The 22,440-nt window shown below is 42.0% G+C and overlaps 6 protein-coding genes across 6 annotated transcripts; 2 read left to right on the top strand and 4 right to left on the bottom strand.

The window, feature by feature from the left end:
- Positions 1–209: 209 nt before the first annotated feature.
- Positions 210–2,623, bottom strand: FPOAC1_006825 (uncharacterized protein; the record flags this gene model as incomplete). The annotated part of the gene is made up of 7 exons (XM_044851299.1): positions 210–762; positions 810–975; positions 1,035–1,262; positions 1,599–1,732; positions 2,000–2,207; positions 2,322–2,402; positions 2,461–2,623. 7 exons carry the CDS (start codon positions 2,621–2,623, stop codon positions 210–212), a joined length of 1,533 nt encoding a protein of 510 aa, XP_044710011.1.
- Positions 2,624–3,851: 1,228 nt separating this feature from the next.
- SSN8 (RNA polymerase II holoenzyme cyclin-like subunit) lies at positions 3,852–4,871 on the bottom strand (the record flags this gene model as incomplete). Its single annotated transcript, XM_044851298.1, has 2 exons — positions 3,852–4,654; positions 4,712–4,871. The coding sequence occupies 2 exons, from the start codon at positions 4,869–4,871 to the stop codon at positions 3,852–3,854; spliced, it is 963 nt and encodes a 320-aa protein (XP_044710010.1).
- Positions 4,872–5,314: 443 nt separating this feature from the next.
- On the bottom strand, positions 5,315–6,722 carry FPOAC1_006823 (uncharacterized protein; the record flags this gene model as incomplete). The annotated part of the gene is made up of 4 exons (XM_044851297.1): positions 5,315–5,839; positions 5,889–6,368; positions 6,423–6,511; positions 6,620–6,722. 4 exons carry the CDS (start codon positions 6,720–6,722, stop codon positions 5,315–5,317), a joined length of 1,197 nt encoding a protein of 398 aa, XP_044710009.1.
- Positions 6,723–8,496: 1,774 nt separating this feature from the next.
- Positions 8,497–9,614, bottom strand: FPOAC1_006822 (uncharacterized protein; the record flags this gene model as incomplete). The annotated part of the gene is made up of 2 exons (XM_044851296.1): positions 8,497–8,913; positions 8,979–9,614. The coding sequence occupies 2 exons, from the start codon at positions 9,612–9,614 to the stop codon at positions 8,497–8,499; spliced, it is 1,053 nt and encodes a 350-aa protein (XP_044710008.1).
- Positions 9,615–15,319: 5,705 nt separating this feature from the next.
- Positions 15,320–15,936, top strand: FPOAC1_006821 (uncharacterized protein; the record flags this gene model as incomplete). Its single annotated transcript, XM_044851295.1, has 2 exons — positions 15,320–15,586; positions 15,643–15,936. 2 exons carry the CDS (start codon positions 15,320–15,322, stop codon positions 15,934–15,936), a joined length of 561 nt encoding a protein of 186 aa, XP_044710007.1.
- A 1,925-nt stretch (positions 15,937–17,861) lies between these two features.
- Positions 17,862–18,250, top strand: FPOAC1_006820 (uncharacterized protein; the record flags this gene model as incomplete). The annotated part of the gene is made up of 2 exons (XM_044851294.1): positions 17,862–17,976; positions 18,027–18,250. The coding sequence occupies 2 exons, from the start codon at positions 17,862–17,864 to the stop codon at positions 18,248–18,250; spliced, it is 339 nt and encodes a 112-aa protein (XP_044710006.1).
- Positions 18,251–22,440: the final 4,190 nt, after the last annotated feature.

The raw sequence follows: 22,440 nt of genomic DNA, 5'->3' as shown, positions 1-22,440 counted from the left end.
GATATATCAATCCTTTCAACGCCATAAGATTCCCCTCCGTCGTAACGCAATGCCATCCAACCGCTAAGACCCCCGCTTTCCTGAATGTTGATGTGAAATTTGCGTGTGTATGTATAGTAAGTAGTAAATGTTGTTTGTGAGAACTGAGAAGGGCTCCGCAGTCTCGTGTCTTTGGTCCAATTCTTTCGTCTTGTCGCTAGTTGGGACGACTAGGTCAATCCAAGGATTCTCTTGGAGTTCTCGTACACGACCCAGGTGATACTCAGAGCGGGTGCGACCTTGAGAAGGTTAGGTGTTAGACCCTTGTATAAGCCACGGTAACCCTCTCGCTGGATCGTCTTTTTCGTCACGTCCCAAATGCCAGTGTATGTCGCCGGGTGCATGGCTGTGCCCTGGGTCTGAAGTCGTGTTCGTACCACGTTCAGGGGATAGACCACGCTAGCACCAAAGGCTCCAGATGAAGCACCTATAATTCCTGTCGCAATATTTCCCAACTTGATGTCGTCTTCGTGCACGTTATCTATCCGGGCATAGTAAGACTTGTACGACTTTTTTAGTAGTTCAAAGGTGCCCATGTCGATGGCGCTGTAGGGAAACATTCCGATAAGTCCCATGGTTAGACCTCGGTAGCACGCACGCAGACCACCATCTGCGTACATCTTGACTGCGGTTTGGCGAACAAGAGCTGCGCCTGTAAGGCCGTCCTTGACGGTCTCACATTGCAGTCGGAACTTGAGGGTATCCAAAGGATAAACAGAAGCTCTGCTAGCGGTTAATTTAGGCTCTCATCAGCATTGGATCAAACATACTGTGCAATCATGCCAGCAAGACCACCCGAGGCAAATTTTGACCACGAGCTGAGCTTCTTTGGATCTCCGTGACCCTCAAAATTGGCGAGAGCTCGTTTGGCAGCTTCATATGAACCAAATTTTATAGCAGTTTCTGGCATAATCTTTACGACATTGAGCCCGTTTCCTGGTACGGCTAACATCAGCATATGTCACAGACTCGGGGTCGCGTTGCACAAGTCTTACCTGCAAAAAGACTTCGAGCACCCCCTGACCGAACGAGATCTCGAAATGCATCGGTAAACGGTTTGGCTGCATTCTGTAAAGCGGCGATAGGACGACCTTGCATAAGAGCCGCACCCGCTGTCTCGGCTCGACTGGACGTGTTCACAAGCAGATAGACCTTCAACCGATCGAGAGGCGCAGTAGCCGTACGCGACACTCCCCCGGCGATGGCACCTGCTAGAAAGTAGCCTGGATCAGGTACAAAGTGTGTTAGTCTAAACTTCTTGTGCACTGTTGTTGAAGCTCCAGTGGTGTGTTTATGGGTGCCATCGTCCAGGTCATGTGTAAGCGATTCGACTTCCTGCGATATCTCGGTAGCTGGGTCATCGTAGTCGGGATATGAAACCGCGGCGGCGGTAGCCATGTTCTCGGTCTTGTTTTGGGACTCATTCGAATTTGAGGTGCTAGTTTTATTGTCGGAAGTCGATGTCCGGTTGGGAAGGGGCTTTGGGTATTCGAAAGGAAAAGCGACTCTCAGAAGAGAGCCGAAAAGGGTTATGAAAAGAGAGCGAAAGCCGTCCGTACCTAAGCCCTCTAATGTTTCCTCACTAACAAGCGTGTCTCCCTCTGGGGTTACGCTGACCACCGAGTAATAAAAGTCAAGGACTGCATGGAGCTGAGAATCGTGATCGTGTGGGGGCATAAATAGGAGAAAGTTTCTAATAGTTCATGATCAGCTGCAAGTCCCTGATCCATTGAGAGTGCTTCAAATGGTGTATCAGCGATAGGAAGCGGTCGCAAATGTATCGCCGAGTGGTTGAGTATGGGCTTGGCACATGACGTTATGAGAGTTATCCCCCCGCCAAAATGACTGAGGGTCAGTCATGAGCAACGAGCATCTGACGGAATGCGACTGACGCCCAGTGGAGTCATCAAGTAAAAAAGAATAACAAGCATTTGAACAAAGTTTGAAATAAAAGACTGACCGCCATTCGTCAAACGTGACATAACCGTCGTTGTTGATATCCATATCGTCAAAGAACTCACTGAGGCGGCGGTTCGATAGTGTGAGTCCGGCGTTCTTAAAAGCTGTTTGAAGCTCAAGCTTGTCCAGCTTCCCATTTCCGTCCTTGTCAATTGATCTGAAAAGGGCAAAGAGCTGGCGCTCTGCATTCTCGACGAATTTTCGGAACTCTAAATGGCGTAAGAAAGAGCGAAAAGTAAGCTTTCAAGATCGCAGTCGCAGGAACCGAGGCAATATCGGAAGGTCGGGGGACGCTTGACAGTCACAGTAGACAGGTTGCGTACCGTTATATTGGATCTTTCCATCGCCATTTCTGTCCACCTCTTCCATGATTCGTTTTAGCATGTCGTCGGCGTTCTTCATGGCTGTAGTTTCTCATCAGCATCTCTGTCCAGCATGAGCCAGCAAGGACCCTTCGCTTACGGTGATCAATCCTCCGAAGCCCCTTCTTCAGACCCTTGAGATCAAGTTCTCCTGTATGATCAGGCTCGAGGCTCGACCAAAGTTCTTCGACCCGAGCATCGCGAGAGTTTTGTGGCTCCCTAAGCCCATCCTCAACTCCCTCAACTATACTGGTCACGCTCATGACGATGGCTATGGATGCGCTGGTGGCATATCTCGATCCGGCAAGAGTTCAGGTTTGGTAGGCGCAGCGGGCGCAAAATGCCCTGCGCTGCAGGGAAGCGTCGTCTTTATGGGGTTGTAAAATAAGGCTTATCGAGTTGCTGCGAAATCAAAGGGAGTGCTATCGGGCTACCGGAAGGACATTACTGAACAGGGCATCTAAAGTCAGGAAGAAAAAGCTGGTGTTGAAATGCCAATTGGCGAGCGAGCTGTGACGTTGGTAGCTGGGAGGGAACCCCAAACTGGGTTAATCTTTTGCTACTCCTTCCTTGGGGTACCAGAAACCCTGGTCGTCAAAAGTCTAAGAGCCGAAATTACTAAGTCATTTTATGCTATTTAGACTCCATATTTCAGATTGTTTATTTTTGTAGTCTGAAACTCGGAGGTCAACTTTTCTGTTACCTTTTAGTCTTGCTAGTCTAGAAAAATACACCAGAATTGCTGCAGTGGAGCTACCTAAGCCCCGACTTTCAGAAGCCGCCCTGGGCACTGTCGGGCACTGCTGGAGCTGCTCTGACGATCAATCAGAGGCACTGCATTATGCTTAGTGCCCCGGAAGGACCCGCTGAGCTATTCTCTTGCTGTCTTTAGCTGCTAGCACCCTCGCTCTGTCTCGGCATAAAACTAAAGGGCTCCTCATGTTTGAATCAATTTCTTCTAGAAGAATGCAAATATTCACATGGTCTGAAACTAGACTGGTAAAGTTAAGAAGCCAATTGGTAGTTTAGTTCCAGTGCATTGAGGGTCTATCAAAATTTTCTTCTCAAGCAAAGGATATTCGTGCCAAGCTTGCCCAAGTATTGGTTAAGTCGATGTTTGACAGGTTCAAACAGACAATGTGCCAACCTCGTAACAGAAAATACGTGTCGATGTTGCGGAGGACATCCGGTCAACCGAGGACACTACCTCAGTAGTTTAATTGTTAAGGTGTTAAATCTCCATGGTCCAACATAGATAGAGCCTCGATACCTTGTACTCACTTGTGTTTGTGTTGTAATTCTGGCAGTTAGTGGTAGTCCAGAACCAACACACTCAATCCTACAGCTCTAGCAGACAAAACAGTTTTATAAATATAATCTCTAAGCTCAAAAACCCAAACTCCATGAAACGCCCTATACGTATATCCTGTCCTGTGTATGCTCGCCCCATAAGTACTTCATGTCTCGTGTCTCGTATCGCTAATACCAATATTACTTATCGAGCCCTCGCGCCTTAACAAATCTATTAATTTGTTCTCGGGTGAGCTTGTCGTTGTAGTGCTCATAACATTCGTAAAAAGAGATTATCTCCTGTGTAGCATCTACCATCGATGCAATATCCACGTTGCTGTCAACCAACCACTTGGCAAACTTTTGCACTCTAGACACTCGAGCTTGCTGCTGCCTCTCCTTGGGCTCCGCGGTTGCAGCCTCTGTAGTTCCTCCTCCTCCTGGCGTCTGCTGGCCTTGGGCACGCATCAGTGCCTGTTGAGCTGCTGCGAGTCCTGCTGCTGCCGCTGCCCCTGATGCGTTTTGCCCGGGTCCAGAATTATTGGGTCTGAGAACCAAGGCCAGAAGCATGGCTACCATTGCAATAACATGAGGAGGGTATAGTAGCGGAAGGTCTGTCATGAAGTGATCATTAATCACCGATCGAGCGAGTTGCACCTCGTCCTCTTGCAATCCAAGTTCGCTTCGCAGTGCGACGACGGTTCGGTATGGTTGGTATACAATAAGTTGTGATCGCATTTCACTTATCATGAAAAACTCGCACTCTCCCAACTTGGACGTGTCAATGGCGACATCTCCCCACATTTGTCGCGCCTCCGTGACGATAACTCGGATATGCTGGGGTGACTCTTCTATCTTGCACGCAAGGTATATCGCGGTCGCTACCACGAGGTACGGGTTCGTGCGGCGGATCTCGACTTTCGAATAGAATCGCTTCATGTAGACCTGCGCCGTGGCCATGGATTGTTGTCGAATCGTCAGTCGCTTCGCCAACCTTATCAGCTCTATTTGTTCAAGTCAGCCATGCCGTACGTTCCGAAAAGATAAATAAGGTCACGCACGTTGGTTAAAGCATATGTACAAATGGCGTTGCTGCGGGAGGGGAAACATGCGCACGAGTTCAGCATTGTCTTCCTCGAGCTTCTGTCGCATTGTCGCGAGCTGTTCCTTGGTGAAGGTCCAGAATCGACATTGCGTCGACTGCCAATAACTGGCGGACATGGCTCCAGATATATGTACCGCTCAATCAAGTTCCCTGTGTTTAAGTTTTGAATTTGTAGGAATAACTCTTGCCACAGCCTGAGGCTGTTGAAGGTTTGTTGGCTAAAGTATGGAAATTGGCAAGAGGAGTTGACAAGGCTGATGACGCCACATTGAAGGGTCTTGTGGCTGATTGGCGATAGACAAGACCAGGCTATTAGATGTGGCGACAACAACATGAACGTCCCAGTGTCTATAAGTTAGGTATCTTTTGAATGCAATTAAACGTTATTTTTAAATGTAAAGACTGGTTCTATTGAAAAATCATAAGGTTCCATCGTTTATCTCGAAAAATTCGTGGTATTCGTCAAAGATATTCGCGTCATAAACTTGCGTACGGTATTTAATAAACCACAAAACAAAACAAAAGAATCGTCTATTGTCTTCCAGGACGCCGTTGGGTATCAAGCCTGATCCAAAAGCACATCACCCCTTGCTATTTTCTCAAAAATCGCTGTCACCTCAGACTCCGTTAATGTCGTGCTCTCGCTCAAATCGTACATCTGAATTCCCTTGTCAGAAGGTCTAAAGAGAAGTGCGCCATTGGAATCCTTCTCATCGATTTCTATGAAACCCACTTTTGATCCCAAGGATTCCATATATTTGGGGACAAGCGCACATAAGAATGCGGTCAAGTCAGGCATCGGGTATGATTTGTCGGAGTATTGGCCTTCTAATGAGACACTGTTTGTGACGATCTTAAGGGGATCCTCACGGCAGTTGAAGCCTAAAATTCGCTTCTCCAAGCAATGACCTCCGGCATTCTTCAGACCTAGTGCTGAGTATTTTATACTTTGCGCTGTATGTGAAGGTACGACGGTGAACTTTGAGAACTCTGCTGATCGATTAAGCACTGTCTTGGCTGCGTCTCGGTTGAGGGCGATATTAAACTGATTTGCGAATAGATTTGCCGACATATCACAGGAACCCTTGTAATTGTTAGTACACGGAATCGGTATATCGTAACTTGAGACATACCACTTGCAGATGGCATTTGATCTTGCTAGCCACTCCTTTTTCGAGAAACAGTCTCAAGATCCTCAAAGAGGAACCCCCAAAGAAACGAACACTTGATGCATTTTCGATCGCATTATAGAGAGCGTTCAAATTAAGCGGCTGTACGGATGTGTTTGAATTGCCTTCCTTATGTGCGATTCTCTTGACACATTCCTCGTACCAGTTTTGTAGGCTTTGCGTTCTTTGTTGAAATGATTCATTCAGGATAGTCTCGTATGTCTTCAGTTCGTCTGCGCTTCGGTTGACAAGTTCTTCATGATGATGAAAGTTGAGATTCACGGGATTCTCAATCTCTTCTAAGCTTTCAAAGTCCACGAAAACTTCATTTGAGGCGTTGTTTGACCACTCGGCCAAACAAGAAGCAAAGTCCCAAGCAGTAAGACGGCCATGAAGTGCGGCATTGTCCTTTGAGCCGTATTCTGATTTGACAGCCATTTGAAGCTGCATTGATGTTAGTAATATTCTCAATACGGTATCCGAGGAAGAGGAGCTTACTAGATGACGATCAGCTCCTGCGAGACCGTCGGTCTTATCAAGATCCTCCTGCTCGATAAGTCCACCCAGAAGCACCTTGAAAGGGTTTCCTAGCGACGAAAAGTGTTCCTGTATCAAATCTTTACATCTGGATACTTGCTCCGCCGTCATGGATAGTCCAAAACACACTTGACGAGGCTCTATAATCCAAATCACACGAGTGTTCTTCCTTTTGTATGTCGCCTTCCACAACGCCATAGCAGCTGCGAGGTTGTCCGAGTCGATGGAGTCATTGTAATAAATGACGAGATTCTCGCCCATGATGAAAATATCTCTCTGTTTATTTCTGATACGATTGCGTTTTCTGATACGTGCTTGCGCTGGAGTTGTCGGGGATGATGAGAGATTTATTATGAATCTAGACCATCAATGACTGCTCTGAGAGAAGCTACGGAGGCTGTGCAGTATTAATTGTAAGCTTGTGCCACTTAAAAAAACTGCCCCGCGAAGCGCCTCGCCACAACCAATGAATCACAAAGTCAACCTTCTCGCCGGAATGACAAGCTGCAGCCTTGTAAGTGAAAAAGATTTATGGGTTTGGGCTTTTCGCAGGCTGTTTGGGATGTGTTTCATAGCCCTCTTCCAAATCCACCCTTTTTCCACCTTTGTTCGCGTATCAGGAACAACTAACCTAACACGGAAGCAGAAATGACCGTCCCATCCTAGTCGTTCTAGTTAAAGGGCTGGGCAGTCGATGACTCTTTCAGAAGTCTTATTGCCTTCAAGTGTCTCCAGATCAAAGAGGGCGCCCATGGCTCAAGATCCACGTGGTACAACATAGCACGACATACAACCCAGACCACGGTCTAGAATCATGTGGCGAAGAACAAGGATACTTCTACTTTGATAGTATGATTGCTTGGCTATTTGGAGAGAAATTCATGCTCACAAAGTGATTTATGGGCAGTGTTTGGCTTCTCACTGTTGGTCTTATTGAAGTGTCTCGCTTGAAGTTCTTAGACCTCTGTACTTGATTCTTTATCATCATCCACAACACCAAACAGCAAAAGAAAAAGGGCAAGGTTCCTTCTAGCTCGTCAAATCCAAGTTTATCTCTTGTCTCCCTGTGCATGGATCTGTTTGCTGTTCATTCAGTCCACGCTAAGGCAGGTTACTCTCAAAGAAACGGGCGTTTCCATACATCATCGTTTGAAATTCGTCGTATATCAAAGGTTCACAACTATTATCCCACGAATCCATCGCTATTGAGTTACAACGCTAGCCTCTCTATGAGGCTGTGTGTAACTAGTGGTGTGTCCCGGCTAATTTGTCTGCTCTATCATGAGGGCTAGGCATTGTAATCCTACACTTACACTTGACTTCGCAGGATTACAGTCTAGTAAGGTTCGTAATGGTTCTAAAATTTCCCTCATAAACTAAAATCTCTTCAATGGTTAGGCAGATCCATTACTGACGCTATCAAGTTACGATATCCTTCAGGTGATCGGACCTATGACAAATATGGGTTCAGAGGCCATAACCACAAGGCGCTCTGTTTCATCAAAGCCAATGCCTGATAGACACATAGCCCTAATCCAATTCCCCTGGTTAGCACTTATCAAATCAAGGCTACGTTGGGCTCTCCTGGAGAGTGTGTGTTATCATGGGATCGTGCATGAGTCTAGACACGTGGCGGGCGCCTCTCTGATACTGTAAGTTTCAACTCAATCTTCAGTACTACCATGACAAGAGATGGTTTATAGCGTATATTGATTGTTCTTGTCAAGTAAATTCCGGATAAAGAAAGCGGCACGACCATCCGTAACACTGGTCCACCACCACTTGTGAGATGCATACAGCATGGGCATCTTTTTCCTGTCTGTGTGCTTGGAGAAAACATAAGACCTAACTAAGCTTAGGCTGCAGAACATAAACAGCCTAAGATTATGCCTAAGGTCTCATAAAACAACCAAGTTATTCTTGTCCTTTAGGTGGGAAAACTCAGGTTTCATGTGATCCCTGGGCTGCCATTGTGAAATCGACAGTTCGACACTAGCAGTTACACTTCGCCATATGACCCTTTTCTCATTCAGATTTACTTCATAGGGCTGATAAAGAAGTGGTCGTTCGTCATGGCCTTGACTTGAAACTTCATCCCAACCTCAAGATGTCCCTCGACACTTGGTGCGCAAAGCATACCAAAGCTTGGCTTGAACTTGAGTCCGGCGTCGATTCTTCGGTACTTCATCAACTGGTTCCAAGGCTGGCGTGGGTGCTTTTCGGCCGTAATGGGGTGCACATTGGGCACCTGACATCGCAGACAGCGGCACACGACGTCGAGATCAAGACGATGTCCCCCTTCTCCAATCTGCAGAGTCTTCCATCCATCCTCAATCCACGGTACACTGCCGCGAATAATGATGTTTGGTCGGAAACGTTCAATCTCGATCTTGTCCTCACCGGCATTAGCGAGACGGTCGTTCAACTCGTTCATGCTCGCCATGGAAGCAACCTTGTACATTTCTCACGTTAGCTAAAGTTCTGGATCTCTTGTCATCGTTCAAGTTCGTGACTTACCAGCACAGGCATCATATCAGCGAATTTGGTGGCTTCGGTACGACCCAGACGCTGAGGGGTTCCGTTGCCACTCAGAACTCGGGGTTTAGGACCTTTGTATACCAGACGAACATCCATGTTTAGGAACTCCGAGATAGGTTTCGTGAGCGTGGCTGAGTATTCCCAAGCATCGGTCTTCTCGCTCCAAATCTCCGCTTTAATCAGCTCGCCATTCTTCTCAAGCCATTGAGTCGTGGGGTGAGCTGGTATTTCGAACGAGTATTCATTGAGAGCAATGGTAAGCATATCCGTATCAGCGTCCCAAGCCGTCGTGATAAGAGTCATGTTGGAGTTTGTCCTGATGGTGATAAATTCACGCTTTTCGGCCGTGACAAACATCCAGTTACGGTCCAAGTCCAGACCTGTCCGTAGGAGCTTTGTTGATTTTACATCAAAGCCTCGGCATGACTTGATGGGGTATACACGCAGGCGTACAATTTCATCGCTAGCTGGCAGAGGGAGTGACGACTTAGAAGCAGATCGACCACTGATTACACGCGAAAGAATGAAAATAAGAACTATAGGCAGTATCAATGAACTGGCAACAAACAATGTTTGTGCCATTGAAGAGCTTGAAAGGATATGAAACGAGTCCATTTTGATGCAATGGGCGATGTTCAATGTGTGGTGAGTGTGAGTCAAGTTTGCTTACACGTAGAAAGAAAAAGCCAAGACGTAGCGATTGCGGGACCATCGGAGGATTTACACACTTGACCCGTTCCGGAAGGTATTCAAGCTGAGCTGCATAACCCTTAGGAATCAAATCGAGCTGAGGTTTCTTCAATGCTAAAGAACAAATCAATGTGCAGTTATATTATATGTGTATAATTATGGATCCGCTTTATGGCCGTTAATTCCCTTAAGGGCATGGTACGAGATGCCCTTGACTTGTTCAAATCGAGTATAAATCATATTCCAGAGCCGTGTGATATTCCAATACTCCGGAAATGCACATGATACTGCATTATTCTTTGTCTGTATTTCCTTGGTCTATACACCTCGAGATACAGATGAGATAAAATAGTCCGAGAACATAAAAACCATGGACTATGCCAGTACGTTATTGTTTCTTCCAGCATCTTGAGACCACCAGTGCTCACGACAAAGGTCTTGCCATCAAATCAATGGATCCCGAAAACAACGGCAAGATATATATCTCGAGTTTCAAAGGCATCATACATGTAGGATCTATTCTGTGTAGCGGAGAGAAAGTAAAGTCGTCTAGGTTTCGGGAGATTTCCTAAAGCTGTGTGCTTTTGTATCAAGTTGAACAGAAACTCAACTGACCATACATCAATTTACGATCTAGTGAAGAGATACACGAGACGGCATCACAGTGACAGTCTATTGTTTAAGCCAATGGTTAAAACAAGCGAGGGTTTGGGATAACATGCACAACACCCTCGACTTGGTGCAGCACAAAGTATACGAACTATCAACACTGGACCACAAACTCACCTAGATGCGGCAGTATTTCTTTACTTCGTCCACTGCAGTTTTCACATCGAGGATGATGCTCCTCCTCCAAGCTGCACTATTATCAGCCAACAAAATGTCAAGCCCGCCTCGGTCGATGATATATACCAATTTTGGTAACGAATAAAGCACATACGACCATACCTATCAGAGAACTCGGGATCCCGTCCGCTCTCCCATAGATAAGCTGGTAAGGGGCGGATTAGTAGTTGGGTCGGTGACGACCAGCGAATCCCCGCTGTTGTATGTCTTTTTTTGATGTTGATATCTTTTTGTGTTGTAAGTCTAGGAAGACTCCACCTCGTACAGGTACTCTTTGTGCGAAGGGTTTTGGCTCCTAGAGGTACAAAGTGGGCTCCTGTCAATACTTAGGAGTTGTGATATGCTATGTGAGTATTGGTCCCATCATGATTAGTATTCTAATAGCATTCTTGAGAACCAGGAACGAATCAGTGCTGAAGTCTCCCTGAAAGTCAATGGAACCTCTTGTCAGGTGACGTAGCAATGTCCCCCGCAAAGTGTGGCGCGCGGGGTGACTTGCATTGAAGCAAGGGGTGGCGCGGTCTGGGCTGAGTTTGTGCTCGGACTGGGAACTGCCTTTCTTCTCCGCCAAGTGAGACACTGACAGCAGTCCAAGGTCAGGGTCGAGACTGCGAAAGAAGCGCTGTAGCCGACAATGAGTTCCTGAGAAATGGCGGTGTGTGGTGATGTGTTATGGTGCGCCGTGTGCATCACTTAATGGGTTCGTCTCATGATATAGAGAGGGGTTGAGGACTCGTGATGGTCAAAATTGAACAACTGTGAACGATTGAGATGCGTGCACCTGGTTATTGCTTGCTGAGATCGTGAGTTGATGAAATGGCATGGGTCTTGCATGGGTATGGATGGCTGATTGCGTCAACGTGGGCAGATGGGAAGAGAGCTAAAGACATCTGACTCAAGAAGGGCTTTCAGAACATTGCTCAACTTATTCTCTGTGTCAATATGTCTCTCTTTCCCTGTCAATTAAATTAATCCTAGTTATTGAGTGAGGTTGGGATAATACCGAATGTTCTCCCACTGTTACGGTATGCGGGCACTTGGACGCAACAACATCTTTTGCCACCAAGGACCCTTAAGGGTATCAAACCTGTAGTTTGTAGTATGTACCATTCTGAATGGCCTGTTCCTCGTAATCTGAGTTTGTTATCTCAACATTAACTTTGTGTCTGTTTTGTTCTTTGTCGAGAGACCTGTCCAGAATGCCGCATGGTTTGCGCTAGGAAGTCGAAACACAGAGCTTTACGCATTCGGCCAAGGGTCTCGAAATCATTCGGGGTAGAATCTGGAGGCGCTCCCAGGAACGGGGAGTTCAATATTGGGGGATTGATGGTTCTCTTGTCATCTTGATGAGCGATCGGCATGTGCGACGACAAACGACAACCAAGAGAGAAGTGCGTCAGGTTTAAACCTCCCGCTAACGCTCACTAACAGACCTTTGCAAGCAAGTGAAGTTCACAACCAGCCCAAAATAGGTGTAGATAGCGCAGCATCGTCCCCACAATGATGTCCTGGCAAATGACACAACCTCGAGGGTTTCTCGTGGCGTGGTCCGGTACGATAACTTAGTGGTAAATCGAGACAGCCCGGCAGCCCTGATGATGGGACGCTTTGACGTTGAGACAGAGCAAAAGCAAAGCAGACCTGACCAGCCAGGTTAGTGAACAGGGTAGGGCAGGGCAGGGCAGGACAGGGCAGGATCAAGGTGGTTGCTTGTTTGATAAAGATGAACGACGATCTGGTCTAGATGCGAACTGAACAAATGTTGGATTGGGTTACACCAGAGGAGGCAGTATCAAAGACCACCAAAAGAATGTTCTAAACAGGTTACAGTTGAGTAGTGGATTGGTGTGTTGCACTCTGAACATGCAGAGAGATAAGATGAGGCTGGCGGCAAAGCGGACCTCTCAGCATATGAAACGATTGACGATATGCATCAACAAAATCCTTAGAAGCTGCATTAAAACACCGACAATCATAACTACCAAGCTGCATATTTTGCCGCCGTCGTCACTTGTTTATCGTTATCGTCAGCGCTCACCACTCAACGACGATCACTGATGATATATTCTCTAACACACGAAACACTCTCACCCGTTGGACATCGTGCACATTAAAGACATTGATCTTTGTTGAATCTCTGTTTTGATGGGCGCCCGCAAAGACGTTGCAACCGCCGTGTCACAGTTTACAAAGAGTTGTCTCGCCAAGAAAGACTTTCGGGCAGAGCGACTTTACAGTACAGGGTGGATGCAGTGCAGTGCACACAAAGAGCTTGCGATGCATGTAGTGCAACTGAATTTGGACTGGAATCGTGGGTTGGGTTTGGGGTTGGGCTGGCGTATTTTAGGTGTGTGTGGGTGATGTTACCTTTGACCTTGAAGGACAACGCCACTGTGTTTTGGTTCCATTTCTAGGTTCGTCAACCTCATTCTCTCATCTTGATCAGGGTTGCTGATGAAGATATGGTCTGGGCTTTGACATGCCTTGGATCACTACCCTACAGCATGGCGATGATCAGCATCATGGCACTCACGTCACATAAGACTTCCAGAAGCCAGAGAATGATGATCTTTCTATCAACCAGTTTGCCTCTTGTGGCGACATTGATTTTAGCACCAAAGAACCCTGAAAGCCGCTTCGATAATGGTTCGACCACTGGCGAAACAGTGTGTTGATTGTCAACAACATCTCATTCGACCTCTGACCAGGGCATAAAAACAACAACAAAGGGAAGGGGATGCGATCTGCAGACTGGAGGGGCCATGACAGAATAGCACAGTGCCAAACCTTTGTCCAGCCCAGTCCGCCACGTTTCCAACGGACCAAGGATCCATGTCCAGACCCAGGCCACCAAGGACAGCGCAAGACAGGGTCTTGAGGCTGCCCAGTCATGCCTGATACCAACCCTCCCTCATATGGCGCTGGTGGTCGGGAATGGCTTCTTTGACGGTCATGCACAGTGCTCTTCTGGACCTTAGAGCTCACTGCCCCGAAAGGTACCGTGCTGGTCAACCCATCACCGCCTATCCGTACTTACCACCAATCCACCGCCGCCCCCCGATGCCTTTACAGTGCAGAACTGCACGACGCCTTGCCTTTCCGCTCGTCCCTCCCTTCCCTCCCGTCCCGCAATGGACGATGCGATGCGATTTTGACTGGGGGGCTGCTTCGGCAGTGCGCTGCATCGAACTGCAAGCACTTGACTTGACTGCACCTCAAATCGCCTAATAGACAGGCCCCGTTCGGCGAGACAAGATATTCAGTACCTGATGATACCGTGCCTGGTCCTCGTCAATACACCATATCAGATATGTACGCCGCGATATTAATGAAAGATTGATTGCAACTGCGGGGCTCAACGTCTGTCGCAGATGAGAAACAACAGTCAATTAATTCCGTATAGACGAAGCGCGAAGGACCAAGGTAGTGGATAATAACAATCTCAGCATGTCAACAAACGGACAGGCGCGCGCAATCCAATCAATTGACAAAATTAGCATGCTGCATCAGGGTATAGCGCCTAATCTCACGATTGCGAGAGCCCTGAAGGGGACGGTTCAGAAAGGGGTTTGCCTGCGCTAGCACAGGGGAATTGCAGTGGGAGAGTGGGAGAGGCACGCGGTCGAGATGGTGCCTGAGACTGAGACTGCGACTGGGACTCCAAGTGGAGGATTCTCACTGTGTGTTTTGGTATCTGTATGGGTAGGCCAGATTCCGTCACTCACCTGATGAACAATGCGCACCCCTGGACCGACAGACTAACCTAGCTTGCGTCTTGTGTACAGTGCTGTACAGTAAAAATCAACAGGCCTTGAAGTCTCACAATCTGAGCATGTTTGGGACAAAGCTGAGAGCAGTCAAGTGATGAAGGTTGGAATGGGGAACCCCGAGAAAGCCGATCCGACATTCAATCTTCAATCTAGCACTGGGCTTGGTGAGTGTGAGTGCAGTAGGTCACACCCTTGTAGGATAGACGCTGAGTTTCGGATACCGCCTGGTGTGCAGACAAGCCCAGAATAGGACAAGTAGCGTGCACTCAGCCCCCTAGCAAATGCGTGTGTTGTCTAGCTTTCTGAACACGCCGGTGGTACTGTGCTTGACAAGAGAGACGCAAACTGTGTGCTTTTCCTAAACATCCCTACCCTGAGAGACAAGGGTGAGCTAGTAGCATGCCACCAAGATTACACTGTGGCACACGCTATTCAACTCATATGCCAATCATAACAAGGTGGCAAAGCAAGCCTGTCCACCGTTTGCAGGTCGTGATTTGCCAGGACATGGTCCCACCCTCATCTCCTTGTTCTGCAGGCGCTTCATGTGGACTTTAGTGGGGGTCTGGTGGATCTTAGTGGGCTCACAGTGTCCCCAACCAACAAGAGCCAATGCCCGCCGTCCCCGGTGTGCAGTCACTAAACTGTAGGTATCCCGCCTGTCCCCTTCGAATTCTATTTTACTTATCAAAGCCAGTCCGTCACCTTCCAATCTCACTCCGCCCCTCCTCTTGTGTACCTCGTCTCGCTTCGCTCCCACTCTATTTCCCACAATTCATCTCTTGTAACCAAAAACCTACATCAACCAACAAACTTGCTTCCTTCTACATTACAACTCATCACATAACCTCACGTCTCCTATCTTGTCTGCGAATTTTTTCGGATTTGTCTATCACGATTATTAACGACGACTATTCAACAATTCATTTCTTGATTGTGTTTTTATCGCCCAACTGATTAATCCCGCACCAATTCCGGAATCACAACAACGCGACTTTCGCCCAAACTCACATAATGTCTGCATACTATACATACAACGCTCACCCAGTGCACCCCGCTCCCATGTCGCACAACCACCATGCCGGCCGAAATCGCAGAGCTCCTCGTCTCTCCATGTCTCAACAAGTCCAGCGCCAGTTCCGATCTGGTCCCCGTAACATGAACTTGAAGGATCCCGAGGCTGCTGCCATCACCTCTTTCCGAACCAAGTTTGAGACTAGCCGATCTTTTGATCTTGAGGACGATATGGAGTTCTGCCCCGGTCTGTTGACTGAGAACGACGTGAGTTGTCCCGCTGTTGTCTTCCACAACGCATCCATCTGACCTGTTGTCCGCAGTACGTGTCTATCTCCAGCGCGTCCGAGCGTTCCTCACTAGCCAGCAACTCTCCCGACTCTTCTCCCACGCAACACCCCAACACTGTTGCTCCTGGCTTCTCTCTCAACTCAACATCCCCCGCTTTCATCCCTCCCTCTTACCAGCATCAGCCAAGCATGAAGCTTCACCAGCCCTCCGCCACCCGCGGCCGCAATGCCATCCCCATCATCAACCCTGCTACTGGCATCACCATGTCAAGCCCTCCCCAGTCAGTATCGCCTGGCAGGATGCAACAGTCTCTTCGCCGATGGTAAGCCGCACGCAGTCGCTCTCCATACATATCGTATGGGGCGACTGGTGTGTCGCACCACCGGCGATGCGCTTTGAATTGTAAACACAACCGTTCGTTCTTGGCAGCTGTTTCATCTTGGCGGGCATATCGACCGATCAAGACTTGATCTTGGCATCATCTTATCATTTGGGCTGGTTACCTCAAGAGCTTTTTGCGGAGTATTCGCTTGATGCGACTGCTCACATTGTTGGCTACAACATCTTTCGACAACCATTACATTTACCCTCCAAACCTATCTCACCTGTACAAACATCCCTAATCGACATGTCTTGTTCTAACCAACAAGTTAATGAGGATATTACTAGCACGGCTTGATAAAGATCGATACCATTTTCGGCTTGGTTACTTTGTTATTTTTGCAACAAATCAAATACCTAGGTTTGGGTGTCCGCCTCTCAAGATGAGGCTTTAAGACACGAACGGGCGTTTCTTTGCTTTTTTAAGACGACATTGCATCGGTGTTCGGCGGCACAAGTATCGGAATATCTTGGCATCAATTGTTTTCACTTTTTACATGGTCTGGCGTGGGTTGGCCTACCATTCATACCAAAATGTCTTCTCTCATCGCGGTCATGGGTTATGAAGTCAACAAGAGAAAAAGAACAACATAGAAGGGAGTGCTTTTTCGCAAGCGGGGTCTTTACCGGTGTTATTTGATCGGTCGCATCTTGGAAATATCTTTGGGCGGTGATCAGGATTGAGACGAACGGTGTTTTGCGAGTATTGGGATCCCTAATCGGGATGGAATCTGGGAAATTACGGGGAGTTGGTCGAATTTCTGGTGTTGTCCCGTTGCTGCAATGAACGGGAATTGAAAAGGAACCACCTTTGTCCCTTCGTTTTCTTTGTATCATGGGACGCCCTATATATTTGTCCTCTTTTTGTTTTCTTGCTCATGGATTGGGCTTTCAGCACCAGCGCTGGCCTACCTTGTTTTTGGGACCGGAGTAGTTTATACTTTGGAGCGTTGTTTGGTTCGCCCTTGTCCTGGTTGGACGGGCTTCTTTTACAAATATTTCTTCTCGCCTTGGCTAGCATCTGGAGTGTTGGGGGCCTGGGACACATATGTCATGATCAGATACAAAGAGGTTATTGGGAATACGGGAGGCCCTCGAGCCTGGTTTTGCATTGCAGCGGTTGACTGCATTTGCGTGGCTATTGTTAACTGGGTATCGGCGCTGTCTGGTTGTGACAACGCGGCTTCATCGCTGCGAGACGAGAATATACGAATGTTCAATAACTTTTAAGTTTCAATCCGCCATGTGATATGTGCTGAGTGATGTAGTCTTGTTTTCTATGAGGGATTAGCTATGCAAGGTAATGACGTGCTATATGGTCACCCCCCATAGTAGGCGTATGTGAGTTATCCTCCAATTGAACTCAGTCGGCCACTCATGCCAAATAAACATTGACTTGACATCGTTCTCTACACATGGCGTAATGAAAAAAATCCAATTTGTGATATATGAGATACAATTTGCTTGCAGTTCGTTCAACCTCAACCCCACATCACAAACATAAGGTAGTGGTTCACAGCAAACATCCCATATTATCAACCACGGCTACTCAATTGGGTCCCCCTGGATCCGTTTGTACCTTGCTTCCTCGGTAAAGGTCCATACATAGGCATCCAAATTGGGGTAGCATGGGCTGTAGTGGAGAATTGACGCATCGAGTCCATCTTCATTTCAAGGAGAAGAGGAATAAAAGAGAAGGCGTAAAGTTGATGATGCTCGTGACGTCATTCTCCCGCAAATGGTCGACACTCATACCCGAGGGGAGCAGTATTAAGCTCTTCTCCTCTGCAGCTGTTTCTCCCTCTCTTTTTCATCAATTCATCTAATCCTTCGAAATAATTACTTCACCTCTCCAATAACAACCGCCAATATGATGTCTGCTCGATCCATGATGACTATGCGCTCTGCGCAGGCTAGCAAGATGATCCTTGGACGAGGATTCTTCACCACATCAACACGCCTCGGTCTCAAGGAGTCTTCAACTCGTAAGTTTCCGTCTCCCATGGATAAAAACTCTTTCTTACACCACTTGCAGAAACCGACGTCGACTACGAGAAGCACAAGCAGGACTCCCTCAAGAAGCAGAAGGAGGGCAGCGGCCACTGGAAGCCTGAGCTCGCCTCTGACAGCGAGGAGGCCGTCAAGGCTGACCGATCGCAAACCGATCCTCAGAAGGACATCAAGAACCTTCAGGAGCGAACCAAGAAGGCGGCCGAGGAGACTCACAAGGCTGGCACCAGCACACGGGATAACATGTAAAAGGGTTTTCGGATTATTAATTGATTAAATGAAATGAGCGGTTGGTGGTTTGATCAATGGAGTTATAAGGTCCGCATGATAGACTGGAAACGTCTGAACAAAATAGTTTATTAATGAGACTTGTCTTAATGACAATATTTCAGCGTTGTGATTTAACAATCCGGCCTTGGTGATTCTATGCGACTGTGAGTTTTGGTCAATTGCATTTCTATGAGGCTAATAAAGGTCTGGCTCAATATAGTTTATCTGTCTTGTGTGAACTCATCTCTTGGCAATGCGGTCATCATACTTTTTTGTGATGGAGGTTTTAGACAACGCTGCGAAAGCTGGATTACTACCTACTCTCAATCATACCTAGGTACTTATCTCCCAACTCAACCCTTTAATCACCAACGATAACTGTCAGAATATACACGGATATTCACATATACATTGTGTTTTAATTGAAGAAGCATCATTTGCATGAACAATTGACGCGTTGGTGATGCAATCAACACTCAACTAATACAGGGTAGCTCCAGTCGCAATGCCCCTCAAGCTAAGCTCCTCTTATCATCTTCCCTCCTATATCTAACTCCGCAGTAACTACTATTAAGGAGTTATACTAATTATATATATAAAATACTAATAGACTCCGACTTAGACAGAGTTTCCTATAGTTTAGGCCACTGTGGCTAGAATACATTAGAAAGCTATTACCTAGAATACTTATACTTATCTTTAATAGTTTAAATAAGAACCTTTAGTTCTATAAACTATAATATATATTAACTTATTATATTTTAAAAAGCAGTTTACCTTTTTATAAAGTTAATCTTATCTTTAATATAGTAATATATTGTATTAAATTACTATATTTCTTATTAAATTTACTATAAATCCCTTTAAGGGATAAAAAGGCTAAAAAGTTATAGAATTTTATAGCTAAATATAGTTAATATTATATTATTTTTAATTAATAGTAATTATTTTATAAAGATATATTTTAGCCTTTTTATTATAAAGGTATATAGACCTTAGAATTAAATTAAGATTATATATAAAGCTTTAATAATTTAACTATAAATATATTAAAAATACTATATATATTACCTAGTTATTAAGCTATTATCTTTTAATTAAATTATAAGGTAATATATAATTAATATTATAATTATAATCTAGGTTAATTTAATATATTATATATTAAAATAAAATAATTTATATCTTTTTTTTTAATAATCTTATTAAATAAAAAAAAAGAAAATATATAATATTATTATAATTTTAATAGAGCTTTTATTTTTTAATATAAAGTTAATTTTATTAAACCTTATTAAAAAGTATAGCCTTATAGCCTTATAATATTATTTTATTATTAAAGTTTATTATTCTTAAGTATTTTATTTCTTTATAAAATAATTAAAATCTCAGTTATATATAATAAAATACTAATAAATACTAATATTATATTTTACTTTATAGCCTCTAGCCTAAGTATTAGCTAGACTCTAGTTAATCCTTTAAATATACTTTTTAATTTTATAAAAGCTATTTATACTTAATATATTATTAATATAATAATTAGATTTATATAAAGAAAGATTACCTTAAGTATATAATACTTATTTTATTATAAGATTAATTAATAAAAAAAAGCTAGCTATAATTAAAATACTATAAACTATAATTATAATTTATATTTTACCTCTTAAGGTATTAAATTATTTATTTATATATATAAAATTAATATTATAAAATAAATCTTTAAAGTAATTTAAAATATTATTAATTAAACTTAATAAAAAAATAATATTATTAATAATTTCTATAAAGCCTTTAATAATATTATTAATTAATATATTAATACTTTTAAATATTATACTATTTAAATCTTTATTAATAGCTTTATAAAGATATATTAAATTATTATTAAAAACCTTAATTTTAATTTAAAAGATATTATAATTATTATTAATAGCTTAATCTTATAATCTTATTAAACTTAAGCTATTTTTCTTATTAATTTCTATATTAATAAGCTATAATATATTAAAGAATTTATTACTTTTATTATATATAAGTATAATAAAAACCTTTAAAAACTTTACTTTATTAAAATTATCTCTTTTAATAGAAATTAAAATAATTATATCTTTATTAAGCTTAATTTAAATACTATATACTTTACTATTAACCTAGTTATAATAAGGCTTCTTATTATAAGATATTTTAATAGCTTATTAGTTAATATTACTTAAGCTATTAAGGTTAGCTTTAGATAGGCCTTATACCTATATAATAAAGAAATTAAAAACTTATTTCTCTAGAAAGCTAATACTATTTACTTTAAAATAAAAGCTACTATAATTAAACTTATAGTAAGATAGTTTATATATAATATATAATTAAGATTTTAATTATTTTATAAAGAAATAAAATACTTAAGAATAGTAAATTTTAATAATAAAATAATATTATAAGGCTATAAGGCTATACTTTTTAATAAGGTTTAATAAAATTAACTCTATATTAAAGAATAAAAGCTTTATTAAAATTATAATAATATTATATACTTTCTTTTTCTTTATTTAATAAGATTATTAAGAAAAAAGATATAAATTATTCTACTTTAATATATAATATATTAAGCTAATTTAAATTATAATTATAATATTAATTATATATTACTTTATAATTTAATTAAAAGATAATAGCTTAATAGCTAAGTAATATATATAGTATTTTTAATATATTTATAGCTAGATTATTAAAGCTCTATATATAATCTTAATTTAATTTTAAAGTTTATATACCTTTATAATAAAGAGGCTAAAATATATTTTTATAGAATAATTACTATTAATTAAAAATAATATAATATTAATTATATTTAATTATAAAATTCTATAATTCTTTAGTCTTTTTATTCTTTAAGAGAACTTATAGTAAATTTAATAAGAAATATAGTAATTTAATATAATATATTACTATATTAAAAATAAGATTAGCCTTATAAAAGGTAAACTACTTTTTAAAATATAATAAATTAATATATATTATAGTTTATAGAATTAAAAGTTCTTATTTAAATTATTAAAGATAAATATAAGTATTTTAAGTAATAGCTTTTTAATATATTCTAGTTATAATAGCTTAAATTATAGGAAACTCTATTTAAATTAAAGTTAAATAAAGAAATTTATATATATAGTTAAGAGTTTAATATAAAGTTAAAAAGCTAAAATAAAAGCTAATTTTATTAATATTATAAATAATTAAACTTAATTATATACTTAACCTCTTACTATATTATATAATTACTATAATCTCTTATAATTATAAGTATTAATAGTTTTAATAAAGGATAGTTTATATATATAATAGCTATATACCTTAAGAAGATAATTAACTTTATTAAGAGTATAATACTCTTTATAGAAATATTCTTTAATAAAGAAGTTTATACTTAAATTAGCCTTTATTTTTATTAATATTCCTTTTCTTAATATAATAATAATATTAGCTTAATATATAATATAATAATTTCCTTCCTTAAGAAATTAATATATAAATTCTAACTCTTTAATATTAATAAATAGTTTAAATTTATTAATAAATTAACTTTAATCCCTTAATATATTATTTACTAAGATTTTTACCTTAATAGAAACTATAATTATTAAATAAAATATATAAACTATAATAATAATAAATATATTAAAAACTATATAATACTAGCTTACTATATTAATTACTATAAACTATATTTAATTAATAACTTAACCTGCCTTACTAGGCCTTATTAAAATTATAGTAAAATTAAAAAGATTAATAAATAAGACTATAGAGTCTTAAGAATAGTTAATAGATAAGACTTTAATTATTAATATCTAGCTATTCCTTTTAGCTTTCCCCCTAGAGTATTAAGATTATCTTTAATACTTATAGTAATAATTAAATAGATATTACTTTCTTTTCCCTTTAATATATCTTATTATAGTAACTCTTTTAAAAGATAATATATTAATAATATTACTTTCTTTTTATATAAATAGATATAATAATAATATCTAGCCTATTAAGCTTAATAAGAAGATTATTATCTTTTAAGCTAATATAAGTAAAAAAAGACTAATATATAATATAATACTAGCCTTAGCCTAAGTAAATAGCTATATAGTTATTATAATATAAAAACCTTATATAGA

The sequence above is a fragment of the Fusarium poae genome, chromosome 2, assembly GCF_019609905.1.
Source record: "Fusarium poae strain DAOMC 252244 chromosome 2, whole genome shotgun sequence".
In the NCBI taxonomy this organism is placed as follows: Eukaryota; Fungi; Ascomycota; class Sordariomycetes; order Hypocreales; family Nectriaceae; genus Fusarium; species Fusarium poae.
Note: the sequence above shows the minus strand (reverse complement) of the source record. Positions and strands in the feature narration are given on the sequence as shown.